The sequence below is a fragment of the Podarcis erhardii genome (assembly GCF_964252035.2).
Source record: "Podarcis erhardii genome assembly, chromosome: 2".
Lineage (NCBI taxonomy): Eukaryota > Metazoa > Chordata > Lepidosauria > Squamata > Lacertidae > Podarcis > Podarcis erhardii.
The window spans coordinates 100,877,657-100,902,608 of NC_138498.1; the positions used below are offsets into that span (position 1 = coordinate 100,877,657).

Below are 24,952 nucleotides of genomic sequence, written 5' to 3' on the forward strand. Positions count from 1 at the left end.
AGCTAGACTCCCGGTTAAACAAATACTATTCCAGGAAAACCTGGAATTAATTTTGTTTAATAAGGTCCTCTCCCTTCAATCCTGTCCTGCCTTGCAAACATGCTGCCCAATCCAATGTATTTTTACTCAGAGGCCTGTAATGGTGCCTATTCCCATGTCCAAAGAACTTTAGGCCCATACAGTGGGCCCATTTTGAATTCTGAGAGAGTGCCAGCAGTGACAGTCACAAAACTGATGCTATAAGGGGAACAGCACAACACAAAATGCCTGCCAAGGGCAGTACAGTATATAACACAAAATGGTAGACACAGCCATCCCCAAACCACCTCATGCTTACCATGAGGCATATCAGCTGTATCTGGCTGATTCTGTTGTAGAGATCACACAATAATGCAATTTTGCGTGCGCGCACACACAATACATTTGCTGTCTAATAGCATGCAGTACTGGAGGAAAATATACAAGGTGGTCACACCACAATCATTCTCAATCCGCATATATCGCTTAGAAGCTACCTGCACATTTCGCCCCATAGCTTTCTTTCTAGGAGGGCTAGAGACTTGTTTTCTTTTTTTAATGAAAGCTCAGGCTCTGGGGCAGCAACCCAGAAAGAGCACCACTGAAAGCCTTGGGGGGGGGGGTGCCATAGCCCCTGTGATGCCAGAGTGGCAACAGAGACTGTAAGACCTAAGGACCATGCTGCGATACTGATCAGTACAGAGACAGTTACAAGACCGATATCAGGGCTTTTTCTAAGAAGGGCTTTCACTAAGAAGGGGAGGGCCAAAGCTCAATGGTACAGCATCTGCCTGGTGTGCAGAAGGCCCCAAATAATCCCCACCATCTCAAGGTAGGGCTCTCTCTGAAACCCCAGAAAGCTGTTGCCAGTCAGGGCTACCCAAACGTGGGTCTCCAGCTGATTTTGGACTACAATTCCCATCATCCCTAGCTAGTGGGACCTGTGGTCAGGGGTGATGGGAACTGTAGTCCAAAAACAGCTGGAGACTCAAGCTGGGGAAACCCTGGTGTAAGCAATACTGAGCTACATGGAACAATTGTATGACTTGGCATGAGGTAGTTTCTTATGCCAGTAACTATCTTCCAATAGATCAGTCAGACCCGAACAACCCAGATCCAATTGATTCATATCTCTCATACACACACACACACACACACACACACATTTTACAGAAGATATCAGATATTCTTTTATACAGTTGACATTGACATTGACTTCCCTCCCTCCCTTTCTGCTGTTACATAAGTTATCTCTTCTTTTTTTCTGCATTTCCAACATTAAAAACTAATTATAATTAATCTCTTACACTTAAAATTTCAACATCATCATGTGCACATGTTTATATCAGTCCTGCTAAAGTTTTAAGCTGTTTACAATAGTTCTTTAAATATTTAATAAATGATCCCCTCTCTTGATTAAAAATTCTCTCTTCTTGATTTCTTAATCCTCCAGTAAGTTTCATCATTTCTGCATATTCAAGTAGTTTTTGCTGCCAGTTCTCTTTGTTTGGAGCTGATTCTTCTTTCCACCTTTGGGCAAACACTATGGATTTTTCCCCCCATGACTGAGATGTTTCAGATACATTTGTGTTTTGTTTGTTGTTTTTTTTAAAAAAAAATTCTTATTTTTTTAAGTTTGCACAACAGCACACATTAGTTCAAGGGCATATATTGTTTCATCAGCCAAAGGCCTGGTTGTAGAGGAAGGTGTTTGTCTGGCGCCTAAAGTTATTTAATGAAGTCGCCAGGTAAGCCTCCCTCGGGAAAGCATTCCACACACAAAAAGTAACCATAGTGCTGGAACCAAAACTCAACTCTATTTCCTGCCCCAAACTGAACTTATGTTCATGTCCCACTAGGACTAGTTCCCACTTCGCATGGGATCGTTGCAGCATCAAAAGTTTTAGAAACAACACCTAAGTAGCTTACACCAAGTTGGTGACCAACGAGGTGTAGGATCTGATTTCTGAGTCCAAGCTTTTTCAAAGTTACCTGTGAAATGAAATCAATTCATCAAGAGCCAGAGAGAGATGTGCAGATACCCAAATGTCATTCTAAAAAAGGTACAAAGCCGTGTGTGCTCTTCAATCCCAGTGGTCAAAAACAACAAAATGACCCCAATATGACTGAGAAAATAAGAACCGTCAATGTTTTTTTGTAGTTTGGCATAAATATTTATAGAACTTCATGCTTCATAACACACCATGTCCTTATATTTAAGTTGTGGTGTGGTTTTTTTTAATGGTATTCCTTAATACTAGAGGGGGGAAAGACTTTAGAAATACTACAGATGAAAAACAATCTAACCTACCAAGGGGATTCAAGGCACCTACTGTGGCTTCCTGACTTCTGTGGCGTTGCAATCTTGGCATGAGAGGGGAAGCTACAAAGTAATGTGCCTCTCTCTATTTTCTCTCAGACACTTGCGGTGCCTTCCATTTTGTTTCATATTATACTTTGATGTCTTTTAGATTTGAATTTGAGCTACAAGGGAATTATTTCACTGCACAGGAACAAAAAGAGAGAGAGAGAGCGAAAGAGAAAAAGAGCGCAACACATTGTAGTGTGATGAAAGTTAATGTCATTCCGTTGTCAGGTTGGTTCTATATGGCACTCTTGTGCAGAAAGACAAGGGGGGTTGTTGTTCCATCCTAGATGGAAAGGTGACATTTTCACTTTACATCTGAACTTTGGACTTGCTGCGTTCTTCTTGCAAGCGCTTCTCAGAGACAGCCGACAGAGAGAAGCAGGCTTTGGTTTGCTTCCTCCTCGCAAGTTTGAAGTATGAAAAAGAAAAGGTCTCCTATTTGCTTTCAAGACACAGGGCAAAATGATAAAAAGGGGCCTAACTCATTCCTCTCCCACTAATCTCGCACGTGAAAACTTCCACAATTAAAAGGGGGTGTGGAAATCAGCCATCTGTATGATACAAATTGTTTTCTTAACCATTCTTTGCAAATGGAGGCCATTGATCTCCAGTCACGGAAAAATGAATCCAGTCACCGAAAAGGGTTCTGGGAAGCCATTTTCCGCTAAAGCAAAGACCCTCACTGTGCTTTTCGCCATGCACAGAACAAATTATTGTTTCTTGCTGCTTTCTGTCAAGCAGCTGTATGCCATTTATAGCCGCTTGGCTCCACCGTAAACGTGTACATCTTGCCCTCGCGGGGCAGAAAAGTGTGCAGGCTTTTTTAAAAAACAGGGATAAAAAGTAATAAAGACTTTTTAGCTGAAGTTCCAAACCTAGTACTACAGCAACAAATGTAGTTTCTCTTTTCTTTCAGCAGAGCAGGCTTGTCCTGTAGCTTGTTCATTTTGCTAATGAGTCAATGGGAGGCTTACGTCATGAGTGACCCTGATTCTCTGCTTCTCTATTCCCCCTGACCCCAGCTCGCTCGCTCGCGCTCTCTCTCTCTCTCACACACACATATATACAGGGCTCATTCAGATTTAACTTGAAAGCACTCTTCAGCTATTGCATTGGCTTTAAACTAAACCATTTACAGTGGTGCCTCGCAAGACGAAATTAATCTGTTCCGCGAGTCTCTTCATCTAGCGGTTTTTTCGTCTTGCGAAGCAAGCCCATTGATGGCTTAGCGGATTAGGGCTATTAGCGCTAATAGCGGCTTTTAGCGGCTTTTAGCGGCTTAGCGGCTTAGCAGCTTAGAAAAAGGGGGGGGGGACCGCAGGAACTCGCAAGACATTTTTGTCTTGCAAAGCAAGCCCATAGGAAATTTGTTTTGCGAAGCACCTCCAAAACGGAAAACCCTTTCGTCTGGCGGGTTTTCCGTCTTGCGAGGCATTCGTCTTGCGGGGCACCACTGTAAACTAAACCAGCATCCTGATTGCCTCATGGGTGAAGTTTATCTCCCAGGAATCTCTGGATCCAAGTCATTTAGCCTAGCATCCTGTCAGACTGGCCAGCCTGAAGCTTCTGGGAAGCCCGCCGCAAGGCTTGAAGAGTACAACTTCTTCTTTCTTCCCCTTCTGCCTACACCCAGCAATTAGTAGAGTGGTACCTCGGGTTATAGATGCTTCGGGTTACAGACGCCGCTAACCCAGAAATAGAACCTCGGGTTAAGAACTTTGCTTCAGGATGAGAACAGAAATCGTGCGGCGGCGGCAGCGGGAGGCCCCATTAGCTAAAGTGGTACCTCAGGTTAAGAACTGTTTCATGTTAAGAACGGACCTCCAAAACGAATTAAGTTCTTAACCTGAGGTACCACTGTACTCAAAAAAACAAGCAGGGCCCTGCAACAAAATATCGTGTGTGTGTGTGTGTGTGTGAGAGAGAGAGAGAGAGAGAGAGAGAGAGAGAGAGAGACACCTGAGCCTGCAGCTGAGAGGGTTGGGGAAAAAGAAAATTTGACATCAAACAAGGAGTCCCTGCTCTAACTTGCATTTTGTTTCAAGGGAGCATGAGGTTTCTGCATGAAACTGACTTGCCCGCCAAAATATTGGGAAATATTAGAAAAAGAGGGAGACAATTGGAAATTGCAGAGTTTGGAGAAAATAAAAGATAAAGTGCGAGACTGGTTACATTACACTCAGATTAAAGAAGTTTTTAAAAATGACAAAAAGTTAGGGTTCCAGGTGGAGAAATCGAAATTGGAAACAGAACTGTTAGAACCTAGGACTAAGGTACTTTCAAGAATGTATAACTTGCTGTTAAAATGGAACACACAAGATGAAATGGTTAAATCGGCTATGATAAAGTGGGCACAGGACATTGGGTATAACATCATGTTTGAGGATTGGGAAAGGTTGTGGACCACTGGGTTGAACTTCACTGCATGTAATGCTTTGAAGGAAAATGTAATGAAAATGATATATAGATGGTACATGACCCCAGTTAAACTTGCCAAAATATACCATTTGTCTGATAACAAATGCTGGAAATGTAAATGAAATGAAGGAACATTCTTTCACCTCTGGTGGACGTGCCCTAGAGTGAAGGCTTTCTGGGAAATGATATATAATGAGTTGAAAAAGGTATTTAAGTATACCTTCCCCAAGAAACCAGAGGCCTTCCTTCTGGGTATTGTCGGCCAGAGGGTGACAAAGAAGGACAGAACTTTTTTCCTGTATGCAACAACGGCAGCAAGGATACTCGTCGCCAAGCATTGGAAAACCCAAGATCTACCCACACTGGAAGAATGGCAGATGCAACTGATAGACTATATGGAATTGGCTGAGATGACTGGCAGAATCCGAGACCTGGGAGAGGAGAAGGTTGAAGAAGATTGGAAGAAATTTAAGATTTACTTACAAAAATACTGTAATTTGGTTGAATGTTAAGAAGGATGCTAGATCATAAATAATTCGGCACCACTAAATTAGATGGAATTAGGAAGATAAGCGAGATTGAAGAAAATAACTTTTTGGAGAAGTGTTAGGTTATTTTTTCAATTTGTGGAATACAAGAATGTAAACAAGATGATAAATTGCTGGCAAAAACTTACGGTGATGAAAGTGGGAGCGGGAGACGTGAGGGAGTCCAAAGAAGTTATGAAACTATGTTATGATGTTATATTGTTTATTGTTTTTTTCATTTGTATTTTTAAAAAATCTGAATAAATATTTATAAAAAAAAAAAAGAAAAAGAAACTGACTTGCCCTCCTGGAAGGGGGTCTGGGGGCACAATTGAACTAGAACAACTTTTGCTGCAACCTGAAAGGTAACTCCAAGGTTAGATTACTGTAATGCGTTATACGTAGGGCTGCTTCTGAAGACGGTTCGGAAACATCAGCTAGTACAGAATTCAGCAGCCAGAATGAGGCAAGACAGTCTCAGCATATTACACTGATCCTGGTCTGACTGCACTGGCTATCAATTCGTTTCCGAGCCCAATTCAAAGTGCTTGTTTTTATCTATAAAGCCATAAACAGCTCAGGACTGCAATACCTCAAGGACCGGCTCTTTCCATATTAACCTACTAGGACCCTGATAGAGTGGCCCAGAACCAGAGGCAGAAGTGGAGGCTGGAGAGGAGAGGAGGCAGGCTGCTGAAGAAGACAGGGAGTCTCCCCTCCAACGGCGGCCAGGGACTCAGCTACACTGTCACAATAATACGTTTTGAACGTGTTATAAACATGCAATACCAGATTCTGCCAGAGAGCAAAAATGAATTTATATGAATTTTTACATAGGCTCCCCCCCTTTGTTGTAACAATTTAATTTCTGACTTATTTATAGCATTTTTAACCTGTGTCTAGATCCACCCCAGCTCATCTCTCCCTGGTCTCCCATAACACGAAGAGGAATGAAGAGAGCAGAGCAAAGAGAGAGAAAATGAAGGAGTCTCATGTTGGTGGGGAAGGACCCAGGAGAAGAGAAGACTTAGGGAACAGTGGGAAGGCAGGGACCTTCAGTCCTCGCTACTGCCTCACTGGGGCAAGACCTACTGGGAACAGTTGCTGTGGCCACTTGGCCTCTGCTGGTTTGGTTTCTTTGAATGAAGAGTTAACTTCACTGACACTGGGTGTTTTATTGCTGCCTGCCCCTGACTCTAGCTCTCAACACTCACTTGCAGTATTCAGTGTGAACAACATTGCAGAGTTGTCATAAGCGCCCACCCCACTCAACTGCAGCCCGTTCCAACCAGTAACAAGGAGAATGAACTGTATTTGCTTTGTAATTTGCATTAAAACCAGTTTGGAGGGGTTTTTTTTTAAAAAAATAATAATTTATTTTATTTTTTTAAATCGCACTAAACAGAAACCAAGCTGCTATTACTATCTCTGAAATCGATCGTTCTATTTCATCACTGCAGCCAACAGCAGCTGATAAGAGTTACGGTCTCTAATTTGATCTAACCACGTAGCTATCGCCACATCTTCCAGCAGTGAAACACTTATCAATTATGAAGTCAATGATGAGAAAAGTTTCCCCTTTTTCTTTTGCTGTTCTTGAATCTACTGAACACGCACGTATGCATTCCTGGAGGACGTAGAAGTACCAACTCATTTCAAATACTATTTGGAGGAAAGTAACAAGCTAGAAAAGGAAAGCATATTTGCTTTTCGGAGCTGAAACATTTGTTCAGGTGTCAGAAATTGTTAATTAGGACTCATCCTTTTCCTGAAATGGGGATATGCTTTAAATACACAAGGATCCAATAAGTGTACCAATACTGCCATCTAGTGCTCAAGACTGCACTGCAATCCGTTTAAAACAGATTACAGAATTCAGTAACATCAGAAGAACATAACTTTGGTTTGTTTTTAAAAAACAGCCTTCAGTAATTACACACTTCAGCAGTTTGTGGCTCTAGTTCAGTTGTGATTTCAAGTCCGAACTTGAAGGATGGGAAGTCCTATTAAAAATTTGTAATCTGGCAGAATATTTGGATTATTTGATATGTATATGTATAATTTGGAATATTTAATGTGATTTGATTGGATTGTTAAAGTGGAAAATTTAATAAAAATGATTTTTTTAAAAAAATAGATCAGTTGTGATTTGCGCTGTAATGATATAAACATTCCTCAAGATCACTCGCCTTTCTGCAACATGAGGAAAAGAAACATTGGCCTACTTTACAGGACTGTTGTAAGGATTGCGGATATGGGAACTGTTCGAAGCACTTAAAATGTGTGCTATACAAATGCCTGTACAGTATAATCACAGCTTCCAGTGAAGGCAAGTAAAGATTTAGGAATTCATCTGGTGGTGCAGGGGGGCCAAGGAGGATATGTATTGCATGTACAAACAGAGAACTCCTTATCTATTTTATTTTATTTTTAAGACATTTATATGCAGCCTAACTACCCACAGAAAAGGGAACAGAATTTCATCATAAAGCGAAACACTTTCTTAAAATGCCTGCTGGAATAAGAAAGTTTTGGTCGTGTGCCTGAAGTTCAGCAAGGAGGGTGCCTGTCTAACCTCAGGTGGGAGGGAGTTCCACAGGCTTCGGCCAGCTACACTAAATGCACAACATCTAGTAGCCGTGAGCCTGAGCCACAGGGGACTACCGCCAGCAACTCTCCCAAGTATCTCAGTGATCAAGCTCATATATAAGAGATCGGGTGGCCCTTGCAATATCCTGGGCCCACGTTGTTAAATAATAATAATAATAATAATAATTTATTATTTATACCCCGCCCATCTGGCTGGGCCTCCCCAGCCACTCTGGGCGGCTTCCAAAAGAATATTAAAATACTATGATACATCAAACATTAAAAGCATCCCTAAACAGGGCTGCCTTCAGATGTCTTCTAAAAGTCTGGTAGTTAAAGGCCTCGGAAATTAATGCAAGGACTTTGAACCTGGCCTGGAAACATGGGTGGGCAGTCAGTGCAAGCTTTTAAGCGCTGTGTTAGCAGCAGGCTGTCCAGCTGCAGCGTTCTGTACCAGCTGAAACTTCCAGAGTTTCAAGGGCGGAAGCGCAGCCTTTCTATGAGTACGGATCCTTATGTAGCTGAAATGGTCAAGGGAACACACAGATATCAGGAGGCAGGATTTAGAATCCAAAACCACCAGCACAAGAAGCTCAGTGGGGACTGAGCCTGCCCTGTGGTGACAGGGACGTTGACGGGGGGGGGGGGAGAGACCAAGAGGGGGTGGAAAGGAGCATCCTGAAATGTGTAAGGCTGCAGCTATGAGCAGAAGCATCCCACTCTGCAATATTCTGCCCCAGGTTCCACTTGTTCATGTTACAACATGTTTTAAAGTTTTATTTGATGTTTTAATGTGTTGCAAACTGCCTTGAGATTTTTTCCTTTAAAATATAAAGTGGTTTATTTTTTTTTTATTTTTATTATTATTATTATTATTATTATTATTATTATTATTATTATTATTATTATTATTTCAGTGTAAAAAACGTGCCTAGACATTCCATTGTGGCATCCGTAACCAAGGTTTAAGGTGCCATTTGGCAATTAGCTTATATATCTTATATATCTGAGTTTCTAACCCTGGCCATAGCTGTCAACTTTCAGATTTGAAAATAAGGGATCAGCAGCCTCACCTGTCCTGGGGACAGTCTATGGGATATCTAACAATCCGGGACAGCAGCGGGAAGCAGCAGGAAACGGCACTGGAATAAGGGAATTTCCCGCAAAAAAAGGGAAGGTTGACAGCTATGACCCTGGCTAGCACACTAGCAGGTGAGGCAGCTAAAGTCTCATTATAGGCAATTAACTCTTGTCTGCCATTTTTCCTATGCCAGCTATCTCTCCCGTAGCCTTTAGCGTATTCTTTCTGCAGGGATAGTATGATAATAGGAAGAGCTGCTATAAGTCTCATGCACAGGGTAAAATTAAATATACACATTCTTTCCATCTTTCTCCCCTCTTTTGTGCCTTGCCCCAAAGCCACACAAGCAACCTCTGGCCCAGCGAAGCACCAAGCCTGAGCGTATCCCGTTACCAGTTGCCGTCCTAGTGGCTAGAGTGGAAGTTGCTGAAAACACTGACCTGGTGACACAGTCTTGTTCAGTGAAAGCAAAGTCAATGCTCTGTAAGAACAGAAGCTGAAAGCTACAGGGATGCTTAGCGAAAGGGGAGTCATGCACCAAGAGGGACGAAAGGTGGAAGCAAAGATTGCGCAGGTGAAAACGGTGTGATTCTGAGTTCCCATTGTTCTTCCAAACCATCCACAGTGCTACAAAGGGCACACGCGGGGGAACAAAAATAGCTGAAGCCGAATAAAACCAGGAAGAGGCGAGGGAGCGCCGATCAACATTTGGATAATAGGTCACTTGGTGAACACAGCATGCGAGAAAGAGGTAGCAGGCCAAATTGCAAAGTTACCCGTATTTTTCACTCTATAAGACGCACCAGACCACAAGACGCACCTAGTTTTTGGAGGAGGAAAAAAGAAAAAATATATTCTGAATCTCAGAAGCCAGAACAGCAAGAGGGATCGCTGTGCAGTGAAAGCAGCAATCCCTCTTGCTGTTCTGGCTTCCGGGATAGCTGCGCAGCCTGCATTCGCTCCATAAGACGCACACACATTTCCCCTTACTTTTTAGGAGGGAAAAAGTGAGTCTTATAGAGCAAAAAATACGGTAAATTTTTGTGACAGGAAGACCATTCCGAGTTTGCTTATGGATAACAAGTTTGGTTCCCTGCCCCGCACTCTGCCCGTTAACATCTTCGACCCTGATGTCAAAACATTTGCATTGGTCTGGGATGCCTAGACTAACAAATGGAGAAGAATGAGGCTGGACCACAGGGTGAAGATGATGTATTAGAATCACACACACACACAATTGCTTGCAAGAGAAAAACTGCTAGCCTACTGTGCTGTTTTCCTGCTTGCAAGAGTAACACCCCCAAACCTGTTTTCAAAAGCAATAGAAAACCCATTCCAGCCCTTCATTCAGCTGCAGGCGCAAGCCTGGCTTCAGACTGCGGCAACCAGGTGGAGTGCAATTGCCATCGCAGTCCCAGCCCTTGCTGTGCTTTTGCTGCATATAATCAGGAAAGAAAGAAAGAGCAGGTACAGACAGGGATGTCATTTTCAAGCACAGATATGCATCTCCCAGAAGAGGCTTTGTCCAAAAAAGCGGCCTACAGATAAACGAGCTAACTTAATAAATTCAGTTCAACCTAGAGGTGCCTCAGCAAATAAGGACCCTCTACCACCCCCACCACCCCCACCCCTCTCTCTCTCATACACACACATATATATACACACACTATAATATAAAGTTACCAATTTTGCCAGGGGCTAGAGGAGGCAGGAAATCTAATCCTTTCACTCTTATTAAAAACTTTAACACATACAATGGCAGAAAACTCCAAGAACCTTTCAAAGTAAGTATGCCTCAAAAGCACCTTTTTTCCTCCTTCAAACTCCAGAATTTTTATCATTTTAACTTGTTTTATGTGAACTTGTTATCACAGGCTGATATCATCCATCACTCCTTTTTTATCTCATCGGCTCATCACCTAATCAGAGGCAGGCAGGTTGGGATGTGATCAGAAAGAATGATTCAAAAGACCATCCGCATTACAGCCGCCGCCTCATGACAGAGACAAAGATATATCTGCGCTCCTGTCACAGCGTGAGCCCACACCCTCGGCCTCCGAGGGAGGCAGCAGACACAGCCTGCAGACAGATGGCTGCCAGCGTCACCAAAGGTCTAGTTCTTTCGCTTCTGACATCCTAAAAAAAAAAAAAAAATATGACCTAGCTTCCCTTTCATATACTTCCACAGCTCCTGCGGCAGAATCAGAAGTATGCAGCAATAAAACATTCTGAAGTTATCCGCAGGGGAAAGAGATGAGGAAAAGATGGGCTGGACAGATTGCCGAGCTCGGACCAAGAAACTCTCCAGCCAAACTTAAAGCTTAGCCACTCAGCTTCACGTGCCGACTGCTTCTAAGCTCTGCATCTTTTAAGATGGCGGGCAGTAATAACACGGCTTGAAGCAATTCGGATAGGGATTGCAAAACGCTTCTGCGCTTTAGAAAAAACTAACGCTGATTATTTGGATCACAGGTATCAAGGATTTTCCCTCAAGGAAAGACACTGCTGGGATGTTTTTTCCACACGAGACATAACTGGCTGTGTTCTTAGATAAATAAGGTATACTATTCATTGTATCAAATAATAAATTTCAACGGAAGTAACTCATAAAGTTCACCAAACGAACAAAGCAGAAGACCCAGTGGATTGGTTCATTCTCTAATCAGACCATGCATAAGGTCCATCCTTGTAATTCCACCTGTCTGTTCATAAGGTCCAAACAATCCACATGAAAGGTTGTTACAGTTCCACAGAATCCTTTCACAGAGTCTAAGACAAGGATTTCCAGAATATTGGCCTTGTTTCGCCGTCCTGGGCTTCATCAGTAGTTAAAGCTCATATGTGATATTACAGGACAGTGGATCTTATGAAGGACTGCAGCTACTACTATGCCCAAACCATGTTCATTCATATTTTCTTTTCATGGAAGTTATCATTAAGAGCTCCAACTAAAAGATCTATTTATTTACCCAGAATCAGGTAATTGCCCCTAGTTCTTTTTTTTTTTTTTGATACCTTGCATGTGCTGTTGATCTAGTGACAATACTGCCGTGTTTTTACACAGATGGCATTCATATGCAGTTGTGAATTCCTGCTCCCCCCCTCCCCCAGTAACGTAGAAAGAGTGAATGTGCCATAGGACACACTTGCAAGTAGTAATTGTGGGAATGGTTGCTTACTGCATGCTACTTCCATTGAAATTTATGATTTTATACAATGAATAGTATACCTTATTTATCTAAGAACACAGCCGGTTACGTCTTGTGTGTTTATTGAGTATGCTTTACGTGACCATAGGTTTGTTTGTTTGTTGTTGTTTTGTTGGGATGTTTTTTCCAGGCAGTGAGGAGAGAGGAAACTGGGGGTGTACTTGATTGCTGCCACTTGGCCTTCCCTGTTACCCAGAAACCCACTTCTCCTGGCATCACCTCCACCAAAACTCTTGTGAAGGAGGAGACTGGGCTTCATCAGAGCTGACTACCCAATAGCCTTATAAAAGATGTTGGGGCACCCTGGCTTTGTGGAGGACCCTCTGATACAGAGTGAGAGTGTGTCTGGAGTGACAAGAGCGTTTTCCAATCGACCTCTTAGCAAGTGGGCAAGCCCACAGGGGAATAGCCCTTTAGGGAAGTTTTTAATATTTAATGCTGTACTGTTTTTAACATTTGATTGGGAGCTGCCCAGAGTGGCTGGGGAAACTCAGCCAGATGGGCAGGATATAAATAATACATTTATTATTATTATTATTATTATTATTATTATTATTATTATTATTATTATTATTAGATAACTCAGGTAATCTTGACGGACAGGTCATTGTGCATGTTGCTGTTGCCAGCTTTGAGGCAAATATTGCATTTTGTTATTGGGGAAGCCTAAACTGCATGAGATCAGAACCATTTTAATCCATGGAGGCCCAAGTGGCGCAGGTAACCTTATGCTTGGACTACCGCAATGTGCTCTGCGTGGGGCTTCCCTTGTGACTGGTTCACGAAGACAGTACCATCCTGTTCACCAGTCCACAAAAAAGTATGCATTTATTTTTTAAAAAATGTTTATAAACAACAAGGGTTTGCCAAACAGGTCAGAGATCCAAGTACCATGGTACCTCTGGTTACATACACTTCAGGTTACATACGCTTCAGGTTACAGACTCTGCTAAACCAGAAATAGTGCTTCAGGTTAACAACTTTGCTTCAGGATGAGAACAGAAATCGTGCTCTGGCAGCGCAGCGGCAGCAAGAGGCCCCATTAGCTAAAGTGGTGCTTCAGGTTAAGAACAGTTTCAGGTTAAGTACGGACCTCCGTAACGAATTAAGTACTTAACCTGAGGTACCACTGTACTGGAGCAGCCAGGGTGGGGTGGGGGAGTATGCACCCCAGGAAAGAAACACATGATAGTGTAAAAAGGTAGGCATTGGAGAGATTCCTTGGCTGGCTGGTTATGTATCTGACAGATTCTAATTTGCTGGTTTCAGCCTTTAATTGTGTGATTAATCTGCTGGCGGCATCTGCAGCTCTCTGCCTCTATTCATCTTTATTTACAGTCAATTTCCAGCTGCAGCCTGAATTTGAGCTTCCTTCCAATATAACTGCCCTTCTTCTCTGTATTCTCCACCAGGTCCTAATGGCAGGAAAACACACTTTCTCTGCAGCCCCCCCCCCTTTTTTTGCCAAATGTGATCCTGTTTAGGAGCCCTGGCATACATCCAGCATTTGCATGACACAAAGAGTCTCGAGTAGTTTATGAATATTTCAGAAGCTAGCATGATTCATTCAAGAGACAACTCCTGCAGAGGCCTAGGTTCTGCAACTTGCAGAACATCACGATTTTGCAGCCAAGTGCTTCAATGACTTTACGACATGGCAGCTTAATCCCTGTACACAGAACGCATTTACGGAGCATGTGTTCACATGCAATTCACTCAAGGTACAGTGCCCACTTTGGAGATTGTTTGCAAATACAGGAGATCCAGCCAAGATACGCAGTCTGGCCATATTGCTCAAACTTTACAGAGCAGGGGTGCTTCCAACCTCCCCACACTTTGGAGATCCGATTCAGATCAGATGCCTGTCCCTATATGACAGAGAGAGCAGATTGCAATGTGGAAAGCTAGCATGAAATGGAGCAGTCTTGCCTATAACTTTTTGCACTGACACAACAGCTTTCTATATGTCGGAAATGTTTGTGATGGTGAACATTTAAACACAAAAACGCTCTGTCAGCATTCTGAAGTTGTAAAGACCCCTGGATGGTTAAGTCCAGTCAAAGGCAACTATGGGGTGTGGCGCTCATCTCGCTTCAGGCCGAGGGAGCCGGCATTTGTCCACAGACAGCGTTCCGGGTCATGTGGCCAGCATGACTAAATCGCTTCTGGCACAAAGGGGCACTGTGGTGGGTGCCAGAGCCATGGAAACGCTGTTTACCTTCCCGCCACAGCAGTACCTATTTATCTACTTGTGCAGGCACGCTTTCGAACTGCTAGGTTGGCAGCAGCAGGGACAGAGCAATGGGAGCTCACCCCGTTGCATGGATTTGAACTGCCGGCCTTCTGATCAGCAAGCCCAAGAGGCTCAGTGGTTTGGACCACAACGCCACCCGCTCCCTCCTGTGAAGTTGTAGCTTCTGGAAAGATTGGTGCCACTGTTATAAGAATTCTTAGGTCTCAAATATAGAATAAATGTTCATAAGTGCACAAGATGAACACACATACATAAGTATATAAACAACATGTCTGTACAGGAGAGCAATTCTGAAGCCATCTTGATTCTTAATGATATCAAGGTGGACACTGAGGTCCAGCGCTGAGGGCCTTCTGGCGGTTCCCTCACTGCGAGAAGCCAAGTTACAGGGAACCAGGCAGAGGGCCTTCTCGGTAGTGGCACCCGCCCTGTGGAACACCCTCCCACCAGATGTCAAAGAGAACAACAACTACCAGACTTTTAGGAGACTTCTGAAGGCAGCTCTGTTTAGGGAAGCTTTTAATATCTGAAGGACTATTGTATTTTAATATTTTGTTGGAGGCCGCCCAAAGTGGCTGGGGAGGCCCAGCCAGATGGGTGGGGTATAAATAGTAAATTATTATTATTATTATTATTATTATTATTATTATTATTATTACTACTACTACTACTACTACTACTACTACCTCAAATATTTCCCTAACCCTCTCCAAAAAATCCCTGCATTGCAGGGGGGTTGGGCTAGAATGTCCCTTCCAACTCTACAATTCTATGATTCTATTACTCCAGTTAGACTCTACCGCTTGTGTTATTTTGCATGCAACCCACTAGTTCTCCATTCTTTTGTCAGTACCCTCAAGAAAAACACTTAGAATCAGGAGCCGAAAGCTGGTGCCCTGCATAGATCTGGAGTTGTCTCTCAGTGCATCTACCTAGCCAGCACAGGTCCACGCTCTGCACTTGTAAAGCAGAAGAGCATGAAAACAACAGGGCTGAGTCCAGCCGGTGGTAACCAATAGGATTCAAGAGCGTTGCTTCCCTACTCACATGAAATCCCATGGCTCTGAAGCGCCTCCAGCTTCAAAGCTGGGGAGATAACGGAGGTAGCGGCAATGACCAATTTTGCAGAGGCGACTCTCCTGCAGGGGCACGCCCCTGTTTGCCACAGGATAGAAAATCAATTCCCCCAAAGGTGCCTAGGAATCCAGAAGAAACGGCAGACACAATAATCTCCTAATCAGCACTGCATTCTAGAGAAGGGCAGCAATTTGGCAATAGCCCAGCTGGCCAGAAAATGCTAAGAGAGGCGTCTTCGCGATTCTGGCACACAACAGCCCTGTTTAGGGAAGTTTTTAATGTTTAATGCTGTATTGTGTTTTTCATATTGGATTGGGAGCTGCCCAGAGTAGCTGGGGAAACCCAGCCAGATGGGCGGGGTATAAATAAGTAAATAAATTATTATTATTATTATTATTACTTGTGCTTTTGGCTCATTCCTTGCAGAGCGACATTACAACCCACTGGTTGCAACCAAGCAATTAAGACATTTGGAGGGATCTCAAAATAATAGCCTTTCCCAGTGGTTACGGCTTGATTAAAAACCTAATGACTAATCAATAAAACTATAATTACAACTTTCACCATTTTGCGTGCAATTTGGGACACGCCAAAAGGGGGGAGGGATCAATCAAGTAAGAATCGATAGGGAGTGGGGAGGAGGGGAATGGTTCTCCCCCTCATTTGCCTCACCTCTGAGGAAACTGAACCAAACTCCAAATTCAAGTATTTTGCAGCCTGGCTTCTTATCAAAAAGAAGAAGAAAGAAGGAAAGACGTGTTAAAACCGCCACATACAAACATACGCATTTTAGAAGGCTTCTGCACATTAACAGGGAGACCGTTTGTCCTGAAACGTAACTGATGTTCTAAGAGAGGTCTCTATAGAATATGCTTCCCTTAACAAGTAATGGGACCCTGAAGCCTCAAATAGTGGTACCTCGGGTTAAGAACTTAATTCGTTCTGGAGGTCCATTCTTAACCTGAAACTGTTCTTAACCTGAAACACCACTTTAGCTAATGGGGCCTCCCACTGCGCCGCCGGCACCGCCCAATTTCTGTTCTCATCCTGAAGCAAACTTCTTAACCTGAGGTACTATTTCTGGGTTAGCGGAGTCTGTAACCTGAAGCGCCTGTAACCTGAAGTGTATGTAACCTGAGGTACCACTGTAGCTGCAAACTCCATCCGCGCCCCGCCCCGCTAGAAAGAACATGGTGCATCTGAGACACTGCAACTCTTTCTGAAGGGCTCAATGGAAAGCAACAGATGCATAGCTGCAATGTTTCACTGGAGGGGAGGCCACAAGTGTCTCCTGCATCTACCGCCAGAGGCTGTGAAGGACAGCAGCAGCAGCAGCATGACAAAGTCCTGGCCTAGGAGGACTTCGACGCAAACCAATTGCTAAAACTTTCAGGCCAGCAGAGAACCAGGGCAAAACTGTACCACACTTTTCTGTGTACAGTGGTACTTCGAGTTAAGAACTTAATTCGTTCTTGAGGTCTGTTCTTAACCTGAAACTGTTCTTAACCTGAGACACCACTTTAACTAATGGGGCCTCCCGCTGCTGCCGCGCCGCCAGAGCACGATTTCTATTCTCATCTTGAAGCAAAGTTCTTAATCCGAGGTACTATTTCTGGGTTAGTGGAGTCTGTAACCTGAAACGTCTGTAACCCAAGGTACCACTGTATAAGACACCCCCATGTATAAGACACCCCCTATTTGGGGGGACTCAAGTTTAAGAAAATGGGGGGAGATGGCGCAGAGTTGTTCAGCTTTTTTTGCGGAGGGTTCCACAGAGTTGTTCAGCTTTTCTTAGGGCGGGTTGACGAAAATCGCTCACTCGCACGCATTGCAAAACCTGTCTCTCGTCTGTCCCCTCACCGGCAGAAGCTGCCAATCGCCTGCCCAATCGTCAGCCTATCAACACCACCCATTGACGTAGCAACCAGTAACACGCACAATAGCTGCTAACAGCCGTGGCAGCAACCAATCAAACGTCCACCTATGCACTACCCATGTATAAGACGACCACCATTTTAAGCATGATTTTTAAAGAAAAAACCTAGTCTTATTCACAGAAAAGTACGGTACATAGAATTCCCCCCCCCCCAGCATAGTAACTCTTGTGCATTTTATTGCATTTTAAATATATTTTAAAGCTGCCTCAAGATTTTCAGTTAACTGGCAAGATATAAACACTCCAAATACCGAACCTGCCCTGCTTTAGACCTTGTGATACATCTTGTCCCTCTGGATATAGATCAATGCTACCAATGGGTTCGTTATCCTTCCAAAGCCTACATTAGGCAGCCGATGGTGGCAGAAATCCCTTGTAAAATGACCCCCCCATTCAGGCGTGCATCTGCCGACTCTCCCCCATCCCCCTCTTGTGAAAAACAGATTCAAACTTCTACTTACTACTTCTCCCAAGGAAGCGGCCAGCATGTGCGTGAGAGGAGATAAATATGGAGAGGCATCTTTGCGGAGCGTGGCTTTTGTAAACTCGTAGGTGGCAAAAAAGGCAGCAGCTGAAACAGAAGACAGAGTGTCCGTTAAGCTACTCAGGGGTCCCCTCCAATAGCACATGCAACTGTGGGTGCAACGTCGACTACACTTCAAGTGTTATAAGGTGAAGATCTCCAAGCATCTTGCCAAAGGCAAGTATCCAGACAAAATCCCTGCCCCACCGCACATCATTCAGAATGAAAATCTCCAGAAGCAGGAAGAAGGCAGTGGCCTTTTCTAGCAGTGCTAGAAAAAAACCTACAGTGGTACCTTGGTTCTCAAACGCCTTGGTACTCAAACAACTTGGAACCCAAATACTGCAAACTCAATGAAGTTTTAAAAGAAAGGTGGGGAATTACACTGCAGACTGTACATGAATGAGCAATTCAACATTCAAGTTGGACTTCCAGGTGTTCAGAAACACCAACTCTAGTCACCTTTTATTGTAAATATTCCCTTTTACTTAATAGGTAAAGTTAAAGGGACCCCTGACCATTAGGTCCAGTTGTGACCGACTCTGGGGTTGTGGCGCTCATCTTGCTTTACTGGACGAGGAAGCTTCCAGGTCATGTGGCCAGCATGACTAAGCCGCATCTGGCGAACCAGAGCAGCACACAGAAACGCCGTTTACCTTCCCGCCGGAGTGGTACCTATTTATCTACTTGCACTTTGACGTGCTTTCGAACTGCTAGGTTGGCAGGAGCAGGGACCGAGCAATGGGAGCTCACCCTGATGCAGGGATTCGAACCGCCGACCATCTTATCGGCAAGCCCAAGAGGCTCGGTGGTTTAACCCACAGTGCCACCCACGTCCCACCTCCCTTTTCCTTAAAAAGCCACAAATCCAAAATACCAAAATGGTGGCATAAAAGTAAAGTTAGAGGTTGAAACCACAGCAGTAGCATATTTACTTGAGTCTAATGCAACATGAGTCTGACCAAACTGCGGGAGTCTGACCAAACAACATGAGTCTGACCAAACAACATGAGTCTGACCAAACTGCGGGAGGCAGTGGAAGACAGGAGTGCCTGGTGTGCTCTGGTCCATGGGGTCACGAAGAGTCGGACACAACTAAACGACTAAACAAACAAACAATGCAACATCAAATCCGATGTGAACCTTAATTTTCACAACGTAATTTGGCCAGAAAAGGTCACATTAGATTCAAGTGAATACAGTATTATGCATGGAAAAGGGTCTAAAAATCTGCCTTCTGTCCAATCAAAGGCCATTTAAAATATCTAACTCTTGCTGCATCCCAATAAACAGAAAGCAATTCAGAATGTAACACTGTAATCCATTTACACAACAACCTGTGCCTAAGTCCGACTGAGCTCAACTGAATTGAACTTCTGAGTCGATGTGCACAGGATTGTGCTGTAAAAATGCAAACGGTACAGAACAAAAGGAGTGAACTTTGCCAAGAGGAAGAGTTTTTAATTGTGTGACAGGGCTCCTCCGTCTGTCGCCCTCTGTTGCTAATCAAAAGATGCTTATCATCTCCAAAAGGAGATAAGAGCAGAGACGATGGAGAAGAGAAAATTTTCATATCATCTTATGAAGGGCTGGGAAGGTTTGAAGGTGCCCGAGGATGCTTCCGTAAACTTTCAATAACATCCACCACCAGAAGTCAAGCTGAAAGTGCTCAGAAAGAGTAAGGATATTGCTTGACCCTGCTTCTTTAAGTTCATTCAACAGTTATAGCAAGCCTATTCAAATGTAACACCGAGCCATGTTCTAGTGATATGAGCTGGGGAAGCAGCAACAGCAAATTTGTAACTGCAGTGTGGACTCCCAGCATTTGAACACAGCAAAATTATGGTTTTAAAAAGCAAAACCACAGAGTAGACAATACTGGGCTAAATGTGAAACAGAGGGAATTCAACGAAGCAACAGAGGAGACTACTCTGTCAGTGTGGGCAGAAGGGCTAGCACTGACGAAGCACACTCTCCTCTCCCTGGGCTGTTCTGGTTGTTCTCCTAACCCAGGCTCAGAGTCAACTGGAGGGGCGGGGCATTCAGGGGAGGAGAACCATTTACCGTATTTTTCGCTCAGTAAGACGCACCAGACCACAAGACGCACCTAGTTTTTGGAGGAGGAAAACAAGAAAAAAAATATTCTGAATCTCAGAAGCCAGAACAGCAAGAGGGATCGCTGCACAGTGAAAGCAGCAATCCCGCTTGCTGTTCTGGCTTCTGGGATAGCTGCGCAGCCTGCATTCGCTCCATAAGACACACACACATTTCCCCTTACTTTTTAGGAGGGAAAAAGTGAGTCTTATAGAGCAAAAAATACAGTAGTTGAATCCGGCCCATAGCAGTTAAGGGACTGAGCTACAATGAGGGTGTGCCCGGTCTGAATCTCCACTAGGCCATGAACTTACAAGGCAGTCTTAAGAATCCACTCTTTAAGCCCCAGTCCCCATCTACACCCTCACCTGCAATATGGAGACAATTATACTGACTTGCCTCTGGGTTGTTGCAAGGATTACAGCCATTTCATCACTTGTAAACGTGTTACCTATTACACTGGTCAACAACAAATTTGTTGTCTGTGTTTTTTCAGTTCATTTAGGACGAATCTGATGCACTGAATCCAAAAATCACATTGGTTTTGCTCAGTCAGGTCAAGTTTTTGAGCTATGGCCACATGTCATTTTTTTACGTTTTTGTTCACATATACGCTTGTGTGGAGCATTTTAGAAGAAGTTGGTGGGGGGAAATGCCATGTCGAATAATTGTTTTGATTGGAAATGATTATTTCAATGACAAGAAGTATTCAGGTCTGATAGTTCTGGGTGATTATGTCGAAAAGGGATCAGTTTGAAGTCATAAAACCTCGAAATCTTCCATAAATTGGTGCGCTGTTGATGTGACTGGGATCAACAGAAAGAACCGGAGCAGCCTCAAGTATCCTGATCTTCAATCATCACGTCGTCCTGTAGCTCATTGTGATGAAAATCCAGTGCCTATCTTCAGAGAACTTCCTGACATTAGTGACGAAGATGCCTCCAGTGTTGAAGGACATGAAGAAGAAGTGGTTCTTGAAGATGATGCTCCACATCTATTTTCCCAAAAGAAGTTGAATGATCTAGTTCGCAACCTCAGCTTGTCAAAGGACTCTGCCGAACTGTTGGCATCCAGATTGAAGGAAAAAAACCTCCTCTCTGACAGTGCTCGCATCAGCTTCTTCCGCAACAGGCATCAAGAGTACCTCCGTTTTTTCTCGGAAGAGAAGTATTTGGTGTACTGTGCAGATATTGCGCAGCTTCTGCTCAAGCTTGGAGTGCCACAGTACGAACCCAAAGATTGGAGACTGTTCATTGACAGCAGCAAGCGATCACTGAAATGTGTTCTGCTACACAACGGCAACCTGTTTGCCTCTATACCCCTGGCTCACTCGAGTACACTGAAGGAGAACTATGAAGCGGTAAAGTATGTGCTGGAGAAAATTGGTTATGATCAGCATAAGTGGTTTATTTGTGTTGACCTGGAGATGGTGAACTTTTTGTTGGGACAACAGTCTGGCTTCACCAAGTACCCATGTTTTCTGTGCATGTGGGATAGTAGGGACCGTGCTCAGCATTACACGAAGGACTGACCTGTGCGGGAGGAATTGGTGCCTTGCAAAGAAAGGAACGTCATCAACGACCCTCTGGTGGACAGAGACAGAATACTCTTCCCACCGCTGCACATCAAGCTCTGCTTAGTCAAGCAGTTCACCAAGGCTCTGGACAAGGTTGGTGACTGCTTCACTTACTTGTGCCAGGCTTTTCCAGGATTGACCATGGAGAAGTTGAAAGCTGGCATCTTTGACGGTCCTCAGATCCGTCAGCTCATTAGAGAGCCAGAGTTCGGAAACTCAATGAACGAAGTGGAACTGGAAGCGTGGAAGGCATTTGTTCTGGTAGTGAAGAACTTTCTTGGCAACGATAAGGCCAGAAACTACGCAGAACTTGTCAACAACATGCTGACTGCTTTCAGAAACCTGGGCTGCAACATGAGCGTCAAGATGCACTACCTATTTTCACATATGGACCGGTTTCCTGAGAACCTGGGTTCAATGAGTGACGAGCAGGGGGAGAGATTCCATCAGGACATGAAAGAGATGGAGACCAGGTATCAGGGTCGCTGGGACGCTGGGACGCAGTCATGATGGCTGACTACTGCTGGACTCTGAAGAGAGACCTCCCTGCCGCTGAGCATTCCAGGAGTTCCAAGAAATGGAAGTTCAAGCCCTGAAGTTTGAAAAATGGTGAAGCAACATGCAATTACTTACCTTTAGCAATGCGGGTGGCGCTGTGGGTAAAACCTCAGTGCCTAGGACTTGCCGATCGTATAGTTGGCGGTTCGAAACCCCGCGGCAGGGTGAGCTCCCGTCTTTCGGTCCCAGCTCCTGCCCACCTAGCAGTTCGAAAGCACCCCAAAGTGCAAGTAGATAAATAGGTACCGCTTTATAGCGGGAAGGTAAACGGCGTTTCCGTGTGCTGCGCTGGTGCTGGCTCGCCAGAGCAGCGTCGTCACGCTGGCCACGTGACCCAGAAGTGTCTGCGGACAGCGCTGGCTCCCGGCCGCTTAAGTGAGATGAGCGCACAACCCTAGAGTCGGACACGACTGGCCCGTACGGGCAGGGGTACCTTTACCTTACCTTTATCAATGCCCACCATTCAGTTTACAGTAAACCTGACCTGATGGAGAGAAACGGATGCCATTTCCTAATTCAGCAGTGCAAAAATACCCTAAATCAGTTGTAGAAATCTAGACAACATTCAAAAAGTAAAAAAATTGTTGCCCAGTGTTATTATTATAACCATTACTTCTAGATCAGGGGTTCCCAAACTGTGGACTGCAGACCACCAGCAGCCTGTAAGATTCATTCAGGTGGTCTGTGGCATGTCTGTGAAGAACCCTTACCATCTGAATCCCATAAAATTATATGGAATTCAAAATGCGATACAGTAAAACACAAGTATAAGAAATAAAAGGAGCAAAACGTACAACTGAAAACCATCTGGCATCTAGCACAGAACCTTACAATTCCCACAGTGGAAGAAAATAATAATTAAGTGGTCTGCCAAGACGCTCAGTAATTTCCAAGTGGTCTGGAGGGAGGGGTAGTTGGAGAACCACTGTTCTAGATAAATCCAAAATTTTATCTGGTCTGATTTCTCTCAGAGAAGGATAATAGTATCCAAAAGATAAGGGCCCTCATTTTCACACCATCTTGATGTCTTCAAGCATTTTTCAGAAGTACTAGCAAAGTTCAGGCCTGAAACAAACCAACAGTTAGTTAAGAGGCAGCAGCATTGATCACAAATACAGAGCATATAAACGGCCTCCTTACCATTTGGAAAGGACCCTACAGCAGTGGAAGGAACACCAGCATAGATGCCACGGAAGCCACCAGCCTTCTTAAATCCTTGAGGACTCTGCAGCCTTGTCTTGACTGTATCCAAGGGGAACAATATCAGGTCAACACACACTCCAGCTATCCCACCAGCCTTCAAAACAGAAAAGAAAAATTTTCATGTTAACTGGAGTGGGGGGTGGAGAAGAAGAAGAGGAGGAGGAGGAGGAGGAGGAGGAGGAGGAGGAGGAGGAGGAAGAGGAGTTTGGATTTGATATCCCACTTTATCACTACCCTAAGGAGTCTCAAAGTGGTTAACAACCTCCTTTCCCTTCCTCCCCCACAACAAACACTCTGTGAGGTGAGTGGGGCTGAGAGACTTCAGAGAAGTGTGACTGGCCCAAGGTCACCCAGCAGCTGCATGTGGAGGAGCGGAGATGCGAACCTGGTTCACCAGATTACGAGTCTACCGCTCTTAACCACTACACCACACTGGCTCTACTGGCAGGTCAAGTTAAGGACACGCTGGGCAGGTTCACGTGATTAATTTCTCAGTTTAATAAACCTGAAAATGTACAAGTTGTGCAATGGCGCACAGAGCCTCATTTCTGCTGCTTTGCTCCTTCCTTTGTGCAAGCAACTGAACAAACCAGGTTTCAGGTTTTATCCCTATCTTCCATTTAAGGGCAGATCTGAAAACGCTGCTTTAACAGTTTGCAAGCAGAACAGGATATTAAGCCAACTCTAAGCCACAGTTTTAGAGCCTGAAGCATAGCATAACACAAAATCAGAGGGACAACCACCCCAATAACCTTATCCTTGCTGGTCCTGATTTTGGAGTTCACACAATATTAATTACACACACAGACACGAAGGGGGGCAGTTGCTATCTAATAGCGGCAGGGAACATTCATCACTATCTGGAAAAATAGTCAAGGTGGCCACATCCCACTCACTTTCATTTCACAGAAATCTCTTAGACTGTATCTGTACATTTTGCCCCATAACTTTCTTTCCACAAGGGTTGTAGAGGATTTTGATTTTATTTTTTTTAAGAGTACTAGTCACCCACTAGTACTCCTGAACAACATTTTCAAAGACAGATTAAAACTGTATCCAGACCCTTGATCATCTTGGTTGCCCTCCTCTTGCACGCATTCCAGCTTGTCAACATCCTTCATAAATTGTGATGCCCAGAACAGGGCACAGTATTTCAGGTGTGGTTGGACCAAGGCAGAATGGAGTGGCACTATTACTTCCCTTGATCTGGACACTATACTTATAGAATACTTCCTAGAATACTATAAGCCTTTTTTGCTGCTGCATCACACTGCATCACACTGTTGACTCATGTTAAACCTGTGGTGCACTAAAAACCCCTAGATCCTTTTCGCATGTACTATTAGTAAGCCAGGTGCCCCACATTTTATATTTGTACAGTTGGTTATTCCTGCCTAACATTTGACCCTACTGAAATTCATTTTGTTAGTGAAGGCGCAGTTCTCTAATCTGTTACGGTCATTTTGAATCCCGATTCTGTCTTCCGTGGCATTAGTTACCCCTCCCAGTTTGGTGTCATCT

At 44.1% G+C, this 24,952-nt stretch overlaps 1 protein-coding gene across 5 annotated transcripts in view; it reads right to left on the bottom strand.

Moving 5' to 3' along the window:
* The window catches only part of SLC25A26 (solute carrier family 25 member 26), a 129,972-nt gene that overhangs the window by 100,747 nt on the left and 4,273 nt on the right, over positions 1 to 24,952 (bottom strand). For all 5 annotated transcript variants that reach the window (XR_014154133.1, XM_081853901.1, XM_081853900.1 and 2 more), the window contains exons 2-3: positions 23,369 to 23,525; positions 17,939 to 18,048 (exon numbers count right to left, since the gene is read on the bottom strand). Coding sequence is in view for 4 of the 5 variants with exons in the window: in XM_081853901.1 (XP_081710027.1) it covers positions 17,939 to 18,048; positions 23,369 to 23,525 (267 nt within the window). In the remaining variant the exon portion in view is untranslated. The remainder of the gene's footprint in view (positions 1 to 17,938; positions 18,049 to 23,368; positions 23,526 to 24,952) is intronic.